Below are 17,222 nucleotides of genomic sequence, written 5' to 3' on the forward strand. Positions count from 1 at the left end.
CGCCGCCCGCCGAGATATTGGTTGGCGCCACACAGTTCTCCTGTGCTGTGTGCAATAAGACTTTCAACCGGTTTAATAATATGCAGGTCTGCTCTTAAGCCTTGCTTGGCAGTGATCACTCGACGTTTTATATGCACAGTTTGAAAAACTATTGTTTTTAGGGTATAAGAACTACGATAAAATTAGAAAATTTATTTTCTACAGATTGAACTATGTATTTAATGTTTTAGATTTTGAACTCATGATTTTAATGGGAGACCAAAAGCTAAATTGTGTTTATTATCTTAATTTTTATAGATTACATTAGCTCTACGATCAAAATTGAGATAAGGATAATGAGTGATTTCTGACTTTGATGGGCTCTAGTTAGGGTTCAACTAATTATTCCAATTACTCTAGTTCCTTTTATTATTATTATTTTACAATTATTTTTATCTTAAATGCTAAGATAAAAGAAGTGATATGTGTAGTCACTATTTAGGTAGATCTATTTGAGTGCCTCTCCCCTTTTGATTTTCAATATAAGCAGCTGCTGATATAAGTTTACTGAATACAAGTTTAATGATGAAAATTATATTTAGTCAGGAATATTACGCTGCATGTTTTTATTTCACTACAAAAACAAGGAACTTTAAGGAGATTCTGCACATATATATATTTTTTTCTTCTTATTTACAACCAAGATTTAGCAAAGCGCTCGTACCCCACGTTGCCATTAATTTATTATTATTATTATTGTTAAATTAAGAATGAACTGTTCCTCCTGACGCATTTTTTTTGTCATACAGTGAAGAACCAGCGGTAGCGCTTGCACTTTACGTTGGATAAACGGTTTTTTTTTTTTTTAGTTATGTAAATTAAGAATGAGAGAAGTTCTTCCTCCTAAAGTTGGCATGATGTTTTAGTCACCTTTTAGTAAAATCCTAATTTCATCTGGACTCATTTAGCTTTTGGTTCATGCTCTTATTCCTCTAAATATGTGATTCTATCTCTGTACCAACATGTTAATTAGCAGCTTTATCTATCTTTCAGTGTCAGTTTCTTATGCTTTAAAGTCATTAAAAGTTTTTTTTTAATTGGTATGGATAAACATCTCAGTGCTTACTTTTGAACCAAAATCTGCAGGATTTTAGAGTTGGTTTCAGATTTAGCTAAGAAGATTAGTAAGCCTTGGGTTAATCTCCTTAGAAAAGTTATCGTTGAATATTTATTTAAACTTTACACTTCTGCAAAGTTTGTTTTGCATGTTTTCACCATTTTGGTTTGAAAAAAGAGATAACTAAGATTGTAAAATGAATCAAGAAAAAATTTATAATATATATATAAGTGTACGTACATTAAAAGACCAATCCTAGAACGTTTAGACGGCAGTTTAAGCTGCCGAAAATTTTGTCTCGCAACAGTCAATCGAAGCTGGAGCATGCTTACAAGTAATACAATTGCAACTATTAGATCTCTAATTAAATAAAATGAAAATAATTAGCCTAAAATTTTCACGATGGTAATCTTCAACATCGACTATTTTATATAAAAAAGAAAAATCTTATTATTCATGCGTACCATAGTCAAATAAATACTCTCCTTATTTTGTTACCCTACGCAGCAGTACATTTTGTCGTATAGAACTAATTCATGTGTTATTTTTATGATTTGTTGGTACAAAATAACAGAAAGTATCTGACAATATATATCCAATTAGAAGAACTGAACCTAACCCCAATAAAAAAAAAAATAAATGATTTGACTTATTCTCATGTGGGTCTTAAAATTTATTTGTACACCCACGAGAAAATTCATTTATCATATTATACATATCTCATAACATTTCTTCTTCTTCTTCTTCTCTGAACACAAAGCATATCCACCTATAATAATCTTACACAAATATGCACAGATGCACATGTGGGGACATGGATCACAATACAGAAAAGGCTCCGATTCTCTGCGCGGAGCGACAGCAAAGGTAACTCCAGCTTCCATGATGCGGCTTCCATGCTACTGCTGTGCCGAAGGTTGCAAGAACAATATCGATCACCCGCGGTCTCGTCCACTCAAGGACTTCAGAACCCTACAAACTCACTACAAGCGCAAACACGGCGCCCGTCCGTTTGCTTGCCGGCGCTGCGGGAAAACGTTCGCCGTGCGCGGGGATTGGCGCACGCACGAGAAGAATTGCGGGAAGCTATGGTTCTGCATCTGCGGGTCTGATTTCAAACACAAGCGGTCGTTAAAGGATCATGTGCGGTCGTTTGGCGGCGGTCATGCGCCGCATATTGTTGAGTCGATGCTTGGTGTTGGAGAGGAAGGGGAGGAGGAGGAGGAGGATGATGATGACGATGGCGATGAAGGGGAGGAGGAAGGGAAAGGTGATAGTGGAGATATGGCGCCTTGAGAGATGGAAAAGAATAGACTTTATGATTTCCCATTGAAATTATTATTAAGAGTGTTTCTTATGTTGAATAGGGACTTAATAGTAATGGCATGGACGAGCTTAAAAAATTATTTGGAATTTGGTTATTTAATTAAGTGGGTTAAAATTTAGAAAATGATTTTTATTTTTATTTTTTTACTATAGAAAATATTTTATTGACTCATCTAGTCTAATAATTATGATTGATAAAGTTTTATCAAGATTTTTATTTTATTGTGTGACGTAATAGAAAACAAGCATCTGAATGCAAAATGCCAAGATCTTCTTTATGCAATTCTCTTATATATGGATTAAAATCTGTGAGATTTTCTTTTATTAAAAGCTCTATGAGGATTTTTTCTTCTGTTAGTGCCCATTTTATGTTGTTTAGAATATTATAGTTCTCTACTAGAGGAAGAAAAATCATCTAAGCAAATTCTTAAAGAACTTCTGTGAAGAATCCATTTTCACCAGCCATTTGTTCTTTTTGATAAAAAAAGTTTATTTATGTCAATAATAGTTATTTTCATTTCAGATCTCAGAGCTGCTTTTCTATTGAATTCCATGTTTATTATTTATCTTCCTATAATGATGGATGATGACAAGAATTTCTTATAGAATACTATGTAATTCTTGACAAGCTTTTGGCCTTTAGAATTCATTATTTTGTGCTGGATTTTTTAACCCAATAGTTAAAGATAAAGTAGAGTAATTTTAGATGTTGAGTTCTGAAGATCTAAGAATATTTTTTTTTTCTATTTATAAAATATATTATTTAATTAAATTCCAAAAACTATGATGACACGAATAAAATTGCTCTGAAATCGGGTTAAGGGATTGAAGCAGCTCATTTTTTAAGAAAAAATATTACGTGCCGGTGATCATAAGTTCGGACAAATAATCACAGGAGATAACATCATGTGCATGAACTTACTCTCATGTAGTTTCCAATGATGTTGTGTGTGACAGTGCATTTATTATTTATCTAAATTTTTAAATATTATGTAACACTTAAATTTTAATAATGAGCAACATAATTCCATTAAATTTTAATTAGAAAATATAAATACATTAAAATTTAATACAGAAATATTTTATTGGGCATTTCTAAGTGAGAAAAAGACAAAAAATAACATTAAGGGTGGATAAATCTTAGGCTAATTTCCCTCTTGTTGAATATTATATGTTCAATAAAAAAATATAAAATCAAACAAGTTGTCCGTATTATTATAATAAGTTGGTTGTGTTAATCTAGTTGTCTCTAGAAATTGTTTATGTATTTTTGCACATTTTTCATGTGGATTAGGAAGTTTTGAAAACCGTTTTGTGGTTAGGTGGTTAGGAAAACCGTTAAGTGGTTAGTTAGTTTTATTTTCAGAAAAATGTGATGTATTTGCTTATAAATTAAATCAGAAAATGTAGAGGGTGAGTGAACTACTAAAAAAATTCCTCCATTTTTGTTGGTGTTTAAAGTTTGGTTTTGAAAACCAACAAAGTTTACTTATCAGAAAGCTTACAACTCCATTTCTATAATTCTAAAATTTAAATAGCGATTCGAACGACAGTCTTGTGTTAGGCCGTCAGATGTATGATAAAAAAACTATTAATTTTATTATTTAGACGTGCGGACAATGATTTGAATCACATCTGAACATTCGACAATAAATTGTGATTTACCGCATGTCCAACTTACCCAACATAAAATTTTCTCCAGCACCTCTAAATTAGTTAATAAAATTTCTATCACCAAACATGCACGAAGTGACCCACATTACAGAGTTGTGGAACAGTTTGGAGCTCAGCGGAAGTAGTACTGATATCTATTAGTTAGATTAATCAAGCAGCTTAATTAGGTTAAGTCCCAACCTTCCGTTAACCAATTAGAACGTAAAGAAGGGAGAAGCTCTGCCATCGACTGGAGCACTTTATCTTGTAGCTACTCTCCTTTAGCTTTATTTTTCTGCCTTGTCATTGTGTCTATCGTGCCTCGTGAGGTCGGGAGAGAGAGTTTCCGCGCGTTGGAGAGAATTGCTAATAGTAGTAAAAAGAACTTTTGCTTTTGCCTACACTATCTGACTTCTTATTTGTTATGATAATCTAAAGTGAATTCAGAACGCCCAGAAAGGCTAAGAAGGTCTATTGGATTTCCAATTCGCTCTGTGAACAAAGTAGTTCGAACTAAAGTGTTCCCGAAACTTTTTTTTTTCCTGCATTTCCTTGCTCGTGAATGCACCTGATAGAGGAAGAAAGTAAGAGAGAGAGAGAGAGAGAGAGAGAGAGAACCTTTCAATGGTACGGCTGTCTCTTTCCATGGCTTAAGACTGGCTGCTTGCAGGAAACTATTGTTTATTTGTTTCGATGTGAGTAGAAAGATGACCAAACTATCATTTTCTGTGTGTTTAATTTACTAAAAACGATCTTAATTCTTTTTATGTTTTATCTTATTGACGGCAGTACGTTATGTATTAGAGGTTTTATTTGTATAAATTGTAAATGGATCACCTAATTCATTTTTATTTATAGGAGAGATATTGGTAGTGAAATTAATAACCCCTCTTCCTGGTAGTAGACTAATGTGCGCCAAACCACATAATTCACCCAGTATTTAATTGATATTTGTTGTATGATTTAGTTTTGTGAATGATTTTGTACAACAGTTTGCTTGTGGAGGTTGTTAGGAAGAGCTAAATGTATAAGAAATAATGGATGAGATTATAGCATAAAAAACACAAGGTTAGTCAGGTTGCCCACCCCTTAGAGGCTAGCTATGAAAGGTGCGAGATTAGGTCAGATTGTTTGGAAAAACACAAGGTTAGCCTGTGTTGTGAAAACCGCTCCGCCAAACACCTACAACCTCACTCTTGCGAAGAACTCCTTATGGATTGAGTTAGATAGAAAAGATATTTAATAGTATTGTACAAATCTTTTCAGCAAGATTATGATTTCAAATTATTGTAATCTTGCTCCGTCAAGAATGCCAAGAAATAAGAAATGAAATGCAAAATAAAATATCAAATTCCTTCTTGAAACTTCTTTAAAGGCTACGGTTGGGAATGCCAAGAAATTTGCTGCAGTGCCTTATCCTCTTCTCTGTCTGGAAATCCACCTGCAAGCTTATACAGGAATATTTCTTCTTCCAGAGAGACTTCTCGATGCTTTGCAAGATGTGCAAAGCCCTTCGCTGAGCTGATATAAAAGTTCTTGTTCCAAGAACTGAAAAACGCAGCAAGCATGTACAAAAGGAAAAACCAGAAAAAACAGAGGAAAGAAATGCCACAACGAATAAGAACACAAACACGAGGATTTACGTGGTTCGGTCCTTAGACCTACATCCACGGAGGGAATCGCTACCAAATTCACTAGCACAAAGGAAGAATTACAAGCTCATTACATCGAGGAATCACCAAGATCTCTCTCTCTACAAGACCTCTCCCTCAATTCTAAAGCCTCTCTACTTCTTCCTCTTCTTGCTGAATTTTCTTCCTCCTCTTGATCTTCTTGATCAGATTTTTCTCTCCTTATAGTGGTCTTTCCATCCCTTAAGACCCCTCATCTATTTATAGATGGATGAGGCTTCCAAGAGGCAAAGAAAAAATTACAAGTGTGTCATTTTATGTCATAATTAAGAGCCATGAATAAACAACAGCCTGGTTGGTTCGTAGAATTAGCCGGATCTCCCAATCAAGCAAGGTCTTAGGCGGATCTTGTAGCAGCCTATGCGGAGTATTCGATGAAACTCGCTAGCGGGATGATTTACGCATCACTTTCGGTGGGTTTTGCCATTAAGTAGCGGGGAATCATCTCCTGAGCCTGAACCTCTCTCGGGTTTGGAGATGCGCTTTATGCTTAGCCTTGAATTGTCGATTGATTGATTAACTCGAAAGAAAACTCTTTTATTTTGGTCATTAATTCTTTTTGAGATTCCTGTTGGTATTTTTAGTGTATACCAATCCCTAACAAAAATATAATTTATGTACTATGCAATAATTTTCTCAATGATAAAAATATAAGAGAGAGTAGCCTCTAATATTAAAAAAAAGGTTACTTGCATAATTTTACTCCTTGAGATTATATATGCTCGACAAAACTTGTTTGATAATTATCACACTAATAATCATGTACAAGTGAATGATAGAACTCCTAATTAATAACATTGAAGTTTTGAAAATTATACTAGATATTAAATCCAAAAGAATGATGGCTCAATATTCTACAATTTAATTGGGGTGGAACTAATGATTGGAATGGATTATAAAATTAATAATCAAGCAATTTGAAATTTAATAAAGATGCTATAAACATATTTTTATTAATTAAATATATAGTATTTTAATTTATGACATTCCAACTTTGAATATTCTGAATATTATTTTTAATTAGGAAGTGAAATTTAACTTATTTTTCCATTTTTAATTTAAACCTATTAAAATCAGTCATTTTATCAAAATAAAGAAAAATAAAATTATTACTATAAAACACTTTATCAAAAATTGGTTCATTGTTGCAATCACCTAAACCTTGCGAAGATATCATTGCTATAGTACCAAACACGTACACATTGATCATGTCTGTGAGTAACATTTTAATAAGCTTATAAAGACAAGACATTTAAAGATACTCAAGCAAGATGAGCGATAACATGACATAGTGATTGGGGGTGCAGTTAATTTTTTACCGTGAGGTTGCAACTTAATATGCAATATTGAATTGTAAAAGCAGTAGATTTGATGGTTGAAAATTATGGGTGAAAATATCTTCTTATTCTTAGTTCATATGAAATGTTGAAATCTTTCTAAAATTAGTTTTGAATTTAAAATGGAGCTATTTTTCTCAGTAGCCGTACAAATTATTTATGCTCAAATTAAAGAGGCTAGAGATGAATGCTTCCAACACTGGCACTAGGTTTCTTTAATTGATCAAATTATGAAGTAGTGGTCGGGCTAAATTTATGTACATTGATTTAACTTGCAATCTAACATGAGCACGTTGATATGAACATCCCAAAGCAAATCAAATATTATAATTCTAATGAAGCAACATAATTAACATTTATCATTCATTGTTAGCATTGGATTAAAAAGAGATTAAAAATATGCTCAAAATTTTATTTAAATGGAATTTTTTTTAAGAAAATATCTTTATAATTTGGTGATTTTTTTTATGTTTAAATATTTTATTTTAAAAACCAATAATTTATTTTTAAAAAAACACAAACAACTAAGAATTATTTTGAGTATTGTTTGAAAAATAAAATGATCTAAAACATATCTTTAGGGTTTCACCAATCCAAGCCCGATTTGGCAGCATCTTTTTGTTGGTTTCATGCATTCAGTATCTGAACTTTTTTTATCAGAGATATTGTGTAAAACTCAGAGAATCTATAGACAAATCTAAACTGGATGTCTTTATAAACGTATGGATGAGCTCCCCTGAGCTCTCACGCAACCCTACTCTTCTTCAGAGTAGCCTATAGAGGCGGGCTTTCAAGCGTAGCCCGATAGATCTGTAGCTTTAAACGATAGATTGCTGCTTGAAAGAAAACAAAGGAATCTGACAAATAACTGGAGTTTACTCCTCCACGCAAAAGTGGCAGAGAAAGGTGGAGAGGGTGGAGGTGAAGAGAGCAGCAGTAGAGATAGAAAGTGAAATTAGAGAGAGAAAGGGGGAGAGATTCTCATATATATCTATTGCTAGCTTTGGCTGGGCAGAGACTGGGGCAAGACTGTACTGGTGTCAGTTAGCTCCAGTCGCTCTGCTTTTAATTAGCTCACCACGTATTCAAACCGTGGTCCCCCACACACTCTCTCTCTATCCCCATCTCTCTCTCTCTCAAGGAAAAAATATTAGTCCCAAAGTCTTTAATTACGAACTCCAATTAAAATTTGAGTTGTGTTTTTGTCTCAAATGTGAAAAAGCCTGAAACCCAACCCAATCATAGGCTATAACATGATTGTATTTTGATTTTTCTTCGTTATAATCATATTGTACTTCATAATTTTCATATAAAAATATTTATTTAAATATTTTTTACTTGATACAACATGATTGTACTTATGAAAAACTAAAAGTACAACAATATTTTACTCTGAGGAGACGTATGGACCGCGAAACCCCGAATGTAAAATTATCTTACTCACACACATACTTCCTCTCTCTTTATTGATTTCTTTCTTTTCAAAAATTACTTTTTTTCATTTAAGAAAAGTTATAGATTTAAAATGGCAATTAACGACCACTTTTACGGATCTAATGTAACTACTTTTAAACTCTTGGGTTGTTTGGCAGCATGAATTTAATAGATTTAATCATAATTTAACATAAATTATGACTAAATACCAATTAACGACAACTATTTGAGACGTTATGTACCTATTTTTAAACTCTTCGTTTGTTTGGTATTTTTGTGAAAAATGACGACAATAAAGCGAAAAACTGGAACAAGAAATTCACAAAACAGAAAATCATAACAGAAACCCATAGATTTACGTGGTTCGACAAATTGTGTACGTCCACAAAGCTGCAGAGAAATTTATTAGTTTGGGGACACACCAAAAGCCACAAGAAATAACTCTCTCTCTCTCTCTTTCTCTCTCTCTTTCTACCCGAGAGCCACACCAAAGAAGGAAGCCAAGGGGAAAATAATACATGCAATTCCTTTCCCTGTAAAACTAATGCTCGAGAGAGATTTTAATAAGAGTTGTAGCATGCTTATTTGTTAATTTTATAATGCTAATTAACCCATTAAGAAATTAATCAAATAATTAATGAAGTCCATTAATTATTTTCTTTTCTATTCTACAACAAATCATAGATGACGTTATGCATGCAAGGAAACCTATAAAAAATCTAGTGAAGGAATTAAGAGCAATTAATTTCGAGTTCAAATCCAATTTGTTATCAAACATGAGAAACTGACAATTTGAATAGTGGTTCGTAACAAATCTCCCACTTGGAGACTGGTACATTTGATGCATCCTCCACCTCTGCAACTCAAAGCATCGTTCTTCATGCAAGAAGACCAGCTGAAGTCATGCACAACTTCAACTTATCAAGAGTGACACCTTCAGTCGTCATATTAACGTTAACATAGTCTTGTACCTTTAAGTTTTTTCCTAGGTTACTCATGTATTTGCTTACAACTCTCACTGCATGGGCAATATCTTACCTCTACTGAAGCCCTTTTCAACAAGTATAGTCTTGTACCTCTTACTGTCATCAAACGCAGTCTTCACTTAGTACACACACTTGTTGTGCAATGTTTTTTTACCTGGTGGAAGTTCTGTCAACTGTCAAGTCTGATTCTCTGACTGGGAATCAATCTTTTCCGGGCATTTTTCCTGGTGGTAGTCCTCTATCTACACGCTCTAGTAACCAAAATCCATGTCATTAAACTTTTTGATCTCCGATGGCATCATATCATCACTAGTCATTGCTCCTCTCATATCTGAACCAAAGCTTCGATACCAATTGTTGTGAAAGATAACGACAATAAAGCAAAAAATTGGAACGAGAAATTCACAAAATAGAAAAACACAGCGGAAACACACAAATTTATGTGGTTTGACAAATTGTTTATGTCCACGGAGCTGCAGAGGATTTTATTAGCTTGAGGATTACACCATCGACCACGTCGACTTACAAGAAAGAATTCTCTCTCTACCCGAGAGCCGCACTGAAGAAGGAAGTCAGGGGAAAATAATACATGCGATTCCTTTCCCTGTAAAACCAACGCTCGAGAGAGATTTTAAGGGGAGCTGCAGCATGCTTATTTATTAATTTCAAAATGCTATTAGGCTCATTAAGAAATTAATCAAATAATTAAAGAAGCTATTAATTATTACCTTTTCTCTGCTACAACAAATCATAGATGGCGGGATACATGCAAGGAAAACTATAGAAAATCTAGGGAAGGAATTAAGAGCAATTAATTTTGCAATTAATTTTGAGTTCAAATTCAATTTGCTATCAAACATAAAAACTGACAAGTTAAACAGTAAACTGGTTTCCATATTCGCAACAAGTAGCATGAATTTAAGAGATTTAGTCATAATTTATCCTAAATTCAATTAAACATAAAAAATATAAACTTTAAATTCTGTACTCTGTTAAGCCAAATATTCTCTCCTCCGATCATGTTCAGAATTTATTAAATTGAATTGACAGGCAGATTTATAGGATTTATTTTACCATGACTATGGAGCTTTTCTCACTAATAATGATCATGATAAATGTGAATTTATTAAATTTTATTTAATATAAATTTGAAAAATTAGCCAAACACCGCCTTAATTTTTTTAAAATATCATAAATTTAATAGAGTTTATCGTAAATCTCAAAATAATATTATTTCAAATGCACGGGATTCTAAACTAATTTAGTTAGTAAATATCTTAACTTTTAACACAAGTTCCTCGATCAAATGAAAAAAACAAAATGTTGTGCCATTATCATTATGGAAGACTTACATACATACCATCCAATTTCTATGCATTTACACATCTAACACCTAAACTTCAATTTTTACTTATTTGCCATCCTACTTATCTATGAAAAAGGTGTATTTCACCTTTCAAAAATAAAAATAGCTGTATTCTTAATCCGGCATGAAGATTTGAATGATGTGTAAAAAATATAATTTACCTGTTAAAACATGTAAATATATATAGAAATTATGTGGTATATATGTAAATACCCCCATATTTTCTTCTTCAGGCTGGGCTTCAACTCCATGTTTATTCATGTGCGTAGCTGGGAGGAACCAAAAAGGCTGAGAGAGGGGACCTGGAAAGCCATTTTCACTGAAACGAAAACTGCGAGAGATTGCTTTTGTTGCGTACTTGTGTATGTTATCCCATGCTTGGAGACATGCCATGGGCCCTTCATTTCCAACAATGACTGTCCGGTGGAGAAATAAAGGTTCCTTGTGTTTGGTGCATGAAAATAAAAGTGTGCTTTATGTTGTATATTATAAATTTTCTGAAATTTAATTACCTTGCTTCTTTCAAACTTATTATTTGACACATCAGTCTAACTCCCACAATTTATATAGGGTTTTTTTTTTCACTAAAAGAAGAGACTGCTTTTCATGCCGGTCAATGACACTTTTTTCTTTGATGGACATATTTTATGAGGTGACATAAGTGCGGTGGATGGCTTCAATGGATGTTCAAGCATGGCAGAAAAATTACGTCGATAGAGTTGTAATTTAGGGTATTTACGTTCAAATAAGATTCATCACATGCACAAAAAGTTGAGGTAGAAGGAGATATCTCAACTTTTTATGTGAAAAAAACTTGAAAATGGTAGAAAATCATGGGGTCTAGTTTAGTTGAAATAATCAACTATTTAATTCTCAATATATAGGTATACTCTTAAATGGAATGTGGAAATATGAAGTTACATAGTTGATCATCGTAGATGTATAGCAATAATTTATTGATAATAGTCATAATTTGGCTATAATAATCATAACTCTTAGTGATAGCAAATTGCAAGCGTTAGAATAGGTTGCTATGGAAGCAGTTGCTCGCCACTAACGTCATAGCTAGGAGATGGCTGTAGCACCAACTTGTCTAGAGATGCAGTTAAAAGTTGAGTGTCGGTTGGTCACAAAATTCATAATACATGACTGGTTAAATTATGATTAAATTGCAAAGAATCGTTTGTCTTGGCTGGATCATTATCCTGACCCTAATAAGTTTTGATAATTATCTCATTATTTTGAGACTCTTGATGTACTGGAAAGTGGCAGACAAGATTGGTTGTCAAGATAGCTTTCAAAATAGCTGCATGTTCAAAAATGATGATTTGGTTAGCATATTTTTCTATAAATCAAAATCTATATAAAATACGGGAATCCATTCTCTTGCAAATATGGAAGTGATAGTGCGGGTTTCTACCTCTTGGGATCAATATAGCTGCTATTCAAAACTACACATTGTGATTAGAGGTTAATCATGAGGTCTGATAATCAAATAAGAATTACAAAAGATGACAAAAGAGACGTCTTAAGTGTGACTAACCAACTTCCAATGAAATAATTGTCATTTCTAGGGCCGTAAAAAAAGCTCATTGTTCGCAAATAACTTGTGTTCGGCTCGTTAAATCGTTCATACACGAGTCGTTCTTTAAGTAAGCTAGTGAAACACGAACAGTTGTTAGATCATGTTTCGACTAGAATTATCTCGAAAATAAATTTAAATATATTTTATATATAATAATATATTATATATATTTATATTTAATTTTAAATTATCATAACTTGTATAGAAATGGTGCATGTAGGAATCCAACAATGTATATTTATTTTTCTAATAAATTTAAACAAACTAATTTAAAACATAACTAATTTGAAAGGAGCTGAACACATTCCAAGCATGTGCGCTAATCTCAACTAGTCTACAGCCCTAATCATTCCACATGTTCAAGGAGCCATGAGAGAGTAATTAAACTGAAAACAGCCGACGTCACTAGTTTTAGGCCATATTCAGATTAGAAAATAAATATATTATCTAAATAATATTTGATAAATAATGTAATTTTAAAATTTTTCTATGAGAAAAGTGTAATATAAAAAAATAATTGGTCAGTTATACAGTGCATTCATCCCTTTTTTGTAAAGAAAAAGATCATTGGCCAAAAAATTCAACTGGATCAAAATTAAGTCAGACATTTCTACTATTTTTTTAACAAATTAATAATTATAATTGAAAATACAAATATGATAATAATTATTTAATTTAAATGAAGAAAGGATTGTTAAGTTTGTTGCTATGGAACTAAAAAATTTGGAAATATTAATTAAGTCATAAACGGGGCTTTATTTGATGTATTTTTATTTTGATGGATATACAAGATGGATTAGACCAAAATTTATTCACTTTGATTGGTTTAAACGTTTTAGACCTCATTTGAGACGACAATGAAACTCTATTTCCTTACAGTGAACGTCTACATGTTTTATTTTTGTCTGGTAAAGCAGTGTCTTCTGAAGTTGTTTCTACAGAACGATAATTTCTCAATGTTTTAGATCGCAGATGGTAATGTCGTTTTTGTAGTTGTGACTCTTAAAAGTGCTTTGTTGAAGGACGATGGAGCACAAGAACCAATGTGCCGATGAACTACTCGAACTCGGCTCGATTAAGAATCGATCATGTTCGTTCAAACTAGTAAATGAACAAGCATGAACAACTTTTAAAAACTCCTAGAATAAATGAACTAAATATAAATATAATCAAAGTTGTTCATCTATGTTCATGAACAAATTCGTTTGTTGTTCAACAACTAACTCATTAAATACTCGATATTCAGCTAGATATAAACTTGTTTCATATATGGTTTGTTATTTAAATAAAATTTAATTAACCATAATTTATTTAGTTATAAATTTAATAGTATTATATTATTATATCCACAATGATTTTTGTTTAATTTTTAATTATATATTTATTATATTAAAGTTTAGGTGTTATGTGTGAAAATATATAAGATTGTTGTCAAATGTTTGAAATGCCACTTAACATTATTAACTTTAAAACCCCTCATACCATACCTTCCCTCTGACCTCTTATAGTTTCGTGTCTCCCGGTTTCACCCAAAATATAGAAAAAACACTGAGTCGTTAGGGCATGCAAGCATCAAAAACAATCACAAGATTGTGATGTACAAGGATTTTTGAAACTCGTCTCTTGTATATCTCTCTTTTCCACTCTGCTCATAACCAATTTAAAAGTGGTGTTGAGAATGCACAATGCAATCATTGTAAGTTATATATGATTAAAAGTAATGATGGCGCAACAATACAATATATAAGACATCTAAAAAATTATCCAAAAAAGTTAGAAAAATGTGAGAAAACCAACATCTGCATCTAAATGTGGGAGTTAGGCAAACTTGGAAGTATGAGTATAATCACGCTAGAATATGAGATTACTTCATATATAATCATGATTCATAAGTTATCTTTCATTTTTACAGAATATATTGTCAACAATTAGTATATGCGATACATTTTGTAAAATTACTTATTGATTTTTTTATATGAAAATCTAAATGCTCGTCTATATTTTTAGCTCGTTCAAATACTCGTTTTCTTGTCATAAACAAATTAAATTCAAACATTAAAAATTTTAAACAAGTCAAGCTTGAACAATATATAAAAGATCGACACATGCTCAAGCCGAACATTAAAAACTTATAACTATATCAAACTAAGTCCAAACTATGATATACTCTACTTAGCTCGGCTCGATTGCTGTCCTAATTTTCATTTGATAAAGTTGTGCCTTTGAAGTTGTTTCAAGAGAACAGTAATTTTTCATTATTTTAGATTGCAAAATATCAACTTGATTTGATAGATGTGACTTTTAAATATGCTTTGCTAAGGACGATATATACAGTCAACAACCAGAACAATATAACTAATTTACGGCAAGTATCCTCGGCCTATTGAAACGGCCCAAGTCAGGCCCGCCTAGTTATTGGAACATCAGGGCGTTAAGAAAATAATTAAGTTTAATCAATATGCTTAAATGACTGGTTAATTTTAATGTGTACTGAGCAGATTAAAGCATAAGAGAAAAAATAGATCAAATGAAAAGCTTCACATATGAAATACATAAAAGAACTCAAAAAAAAAAATTGCAATACTCAATAGCAAAATCTTTATTGATAAATATTTTCACTGTCTTGATAATTTTACAATTTTTCCTGCTATTTTAATTAAAAACTATTCATTTTTGTGACTTTGCATAGAGAATTAGTTCTTTTTTTTGGGATGTTTTGATGGATGTTTTAACAGTAAATGACACATCATTTCTTATAAATCTCCAAATTATGTAGTTATATGAGAATCTTATAATCTTTTCAGATCGTAACTATTTTTAATAAGTTGTACTGAGTTGAACATTAATTCCTTAATGTGTGAGCTTACTGGAATACTTTATTTTCGACACTTACATTGAACCAACTCATGTCTTGATGATGACTAGGCTGAGCATTTAAGATTAAGAAATAGTGCTTGTCAATCATATGTTATCATTCAATAGTTGATGGCCTTCACCACTTTATGCCCACCGCTCATCAATTGACTTTTCATTATTGTTTTGTAGTTGTCACTCATCGTCTTATGGTTGCCACTCTTTTGATGATGCTAGTTTATCAAATCTCCAAAAAGTATCCAGTGGCATAAGTCATAGCCCAACATTCACCAAGTAATCTAATTCCACCTTTCGAGAGCTCACCAATCAATCTACCTCCCACCATCCACTTAGCCATTTACCTAACACATACTTGTTAAATCATCCATGACTTGTCTCACGCTAGCTAATTTATTGAATGGAATATATCTGTTGTCATCTTTCCCAAGTTTCTCAACATAGTTTGTTCATCACTTGACCCTTATTAGTAGTCCATGTTGACCTGCCTTAGCCTCCTTCACTGTGCAAGTTAAGTAGCTCCTCTCGCTCATCACCTCACCAAATTATTGCAGCTTTATTTATATAATGTCTGCTTAACATGTGGCTTTATCTATAATGGTCTTGTAATCTAATGATTTTGACCACGCAATGCAACTATTCCCTATTTTGGCTCACCTCAACCTTTACAATGTTGAACCTCACAATTTTATCTTTTTTCATGTGACTTCTTTGGATGTCACCTGTCTTAAGAGTTCTCCATAATGAGTATACTTAATTGTTGAGTTTTTCTTAAACCACTTATTATACTAAAATGTATCTTGTGATTTATGGTCTTATACTGTCGAAGGTCCTTTTCTCCACTTTTTTTTTTATATAAATTTAATGTTATTTTTTTTGTCCCTTATTTTCTAAAAGCCTAGAATACCAATAAATATATTTGCATCCACTTCATATTTAATTAGATCTCCACCCTAATCATCACTCATTGCCCAAACCAGATGATCATTCCTTGCACCCTTTAGACTGCCACGTCATGCCCACTAGCTTCTGCTTCATTCATCCGTGAGCCATACATGATATTAGAGGAAGTTAAACTCTCTTGCTAACCATAATGCTCTTGGACATTTTATAAACTATATCGCCTACTTTGACCTTGCTTGTCCCATACATGGTTACACCCATGCTTATTTTTCCTTTTTTTCATATAACTTTTTAACCGAGCATCCATCCTAGGAGTGCTTTTTATATATGGAGTATTTTTTAAGCCTTTTTTGGATTCATCTTTCTTTGATTAGAATATTATAATTAACCACCTCCAACAATAACATACAAAACTTGCTCATCATATTTGTTATTAGCCAACACAAAATATGCTAATAAATCATAATTTATCGACCCCTTATTTTGATATGTGTACATTATACTTCATGGTCCACAACCCCTTTTGAGATGTGATTTGTTATAAACATTATTAGATCACCTCACCTCACTTCTCATTCCCTACAAAGAGATCTCACTTTGACCAATGCAAATGTTCTAGGTGAGGGGCAGTATGACCTTGTTTAGATATAACTCAGTAGGTTTTATATATTTGTTTCTCTTTCTCTTTACATTATAATCATCATTTCAAGTATGTGAAGATGATAAAGTTGGCTTTCTAAACCATCTCCCTTGATAATTTAACTCTCTTCTTCAACCAATTAACCTACGCTATACAACCAAACAAGTTATAATTTCTTGTTAGCACGTTTGCTTCTATTTGTTCTCCTTTCTCATCCTTTATTATTCGTATAGTATTTCATGATAAACAAGAAATGTTTTATCCCTGATCTTTCTCTCTCTCCAAAATTTTCCTAACAAACGTTTCTCTTTCCAATAAGCTTTTATTACTCTCC

At 32.4% G+C, this 17,222-nt stretch overlaps 1 protein-coding gene across 1 annotated transcript; it reads left to right on the forward strand.

The window, feature by feature from the left end:
* The first annotated feature begins 11 nt into the window (after nucleotides 1-11).
* On the forward strand, nucleotides 12-2,526 carry LOC110018949 (zinc finger protein WIP6). Its single transcript, XM_020716430.1, has 2 exons — nucleotides 12-86; nucleotides 1,895-2,526. Exons 1-2 carry the CDS (start codon nucleotides 81-83, stop codon nucleotides 2,390-2,392), a joined length of 504 nt encoding a protein of 167 aa, XP_020572089.1. The 5' UTR covers nucleotides 12-80; the 3' UTR covers nucleotides 2,393-2,526.
* Nucleotides 2,527-17,222: the final 14,696 nt, after the last annotated feature.

The sequence above is a fragment of the Phalaenopsis equestris genome, unplaced genomic scaffold, assembly GCF_001263595.1.
Source record: "Phalaenopsis equestris unplaced genomic scaffold, ASM126359v1 Scaffold000036, whole genome shotgun sequence".
NCBI classification, from domain to species: Eukaryota; Viridiplantae; Streptophyta; class Magnoliopsida; order Asparagales; family Orchidaceae; genus Phalaenopsis; species Phalaenopsis equestris.